Raw genomic sequence first — 1,652 nt, forward strand, 5'->3', positions numbered from 1 at the left:
CATGATCCTATGCTCCTGGTGCACTTCATTTGCTGCGAAGTGAGTTTCTTGATCAGAAGTAATGCTGTGTGGGACACCAGGACGATGAAAAAGGCATTCTGTAAGTCCATGGGTGGTAGTTTCAGCAGGGAAAGCAAATCTGCTTCTAGAGTAAATGTCTATTCCGGTAAGAACAAAACCCTCTCCTTCCATGATGGAAGTGGTCCAGTAGGTGCCACCAGGTAGCTGGCTGGTCACCCTGGGGGAATGTGCCATAGACTCAGCGTTGGTCTCTGCTGCTGGCAGTCTGGGCACTCAGCACGGCCACAGCCAGGTTTGTCTTGGCGAATGGGAGTCCACGTTGCTGAGCCCATGCTCAAATTCCATCCCGCCACTATGGCCACTATATTCACGGTCCCATGGAACAATGACCCAGGTGGCTGAGGAAGGAGGCTGGCTGGTATCCACAGAACAGGTTTGTCCTCCTATCAACTTGATTATTAAAATCCTCCTCTATTGATGAGTATTTGGTGAGTAGTCACATGGAATGCAAATATATTCATTTTTTTTTTTTTTACCTATTCAGAGAGGTCTATCCACAGACCTCTCCCCCAGACTGCATCATCACTAAATTTCAAATTATGTGCCTTCAAAGCCCCTGGACACCCAGTCGCAGCCCATGAATTGGTATATAATCACATTTCTCCTTCCAAGAAAAATGAACAACCAGGTGCACTGCTGGGAATTCTGCCCACGGGGAGGATTTTCTCTTCACCACAGTCTTTCAGGAATGTCCCAGAAAGGGGCAGTAGTGCTGCAGCGGTTCATTTGCAGGTGACGCCCACATATCATACAGGACTGTCTATACATCAGTCCCAAGTCTTCCTCTGTCAACTGATCCTAGGGAACTCCCCGTGAGATCAGAGTTGCTCCATCTTGGAGAGTAGCGCCCATCAAAATAGGAACTTCTTCTTGCGGGCCGGTTAGCCTTGATTGTTGAGGATAATCATAGGGCCAATGAAACAGTTTGACTTCTTGCATTTCTGCACGTACAGGTAAAGGAGACAGGACCCTACGGCCCCTCTGGGGAAATCAGGGTTCCTCCCTCATAAACTGCTACCACCAGCAGGGGTCACTATGGAGGCTGGTTTGAGTTTCGAAATACAAGGGGCAAGGTAACCGGATTAATCCGTAAACTTTCCAGGAAGGAATGTAGTTTTAATAGAACAGTTGGTATCTCTTTCTGGTACAAAATACAATTGTTCTGGTAAAAAAAAAAAAAAAGGCGAGTCGACGGGGACTTAAACGAATCCTTCCGGAAAGCGACAGAAACGCGTTTAAGGAATATTGGGTCTTCTGCGCGGCCGTAGCTCTCCACCAAGTGCGCCTGCGTGGAAGAGTAGAGGCGTCGAGTCCGGCGATCAGTAGTGAAAGCTGCGGTAGCGACTCTCCAGCCTCGCCATGAAGACCCGCTTTAGCACCGTTGACCTCCGTGCGGTACTCGCGGAGCTGAATGCCAGGTAATGTGCGGCAGGTGCGGGGAGTGCGGGAGACAGAGGGCCCACGGTGTAAAACAAGACCCGCCCGAGGTTCTCCCTTTCTCCCCCCGGGCTGTTCTGTGGGCACGGTTAGGCCCGGGGGTGCGAGCGCTCGCCCTCTCCCCGTGGCCCGCC

The 1,652-nt window shown here is 50.8% G+C and overlaps 1 protein-coding gene across 5 annotated transcripts in view; it reads left to right on the forward strand.

The window, feature by feature from the left end:
• The first annotated feature begins 1,399 nt into the window (after positions 1-1,399).
• NEMF (nuclear export mediator factor) overlaps positions 1,400-1,652 on the forward strand; it is a 74,825-nt gene continuing 74,572 nt past the window's right edge. For all 5 annotated transcript variants that reach the window (XM_006776087.2, XM_006776088.2, XM_006776089.2 and 2 more), the window contains exon 1: positions 1,400-1,499. In XM_006776087.2, coding sequence (XP_006776150.1) covers positions 1,441-1,499 — 59 coding nt within the window. In that variant the 5' untranslated portion in view covers positions 1,400-1,440. The remainder of the gene's footprint in view (positions 1,500-1,652) is intronic.

Source organism: Myotis davidii, unplaced genomic scaffold, assembly GCF_000327345.1.
Source record: "Myotis davidii unplaced genomic scaffold, ASM32734v1 scaffold1069, whole genome shotgun sequence".
NCBI classification, from domain to species: domain Eukaryota; kingdom Metazoa; phylum Chordata; class Mammalia; order Chiroptera; family Vespertilionidae; genus Myotis; species Myotis davidii.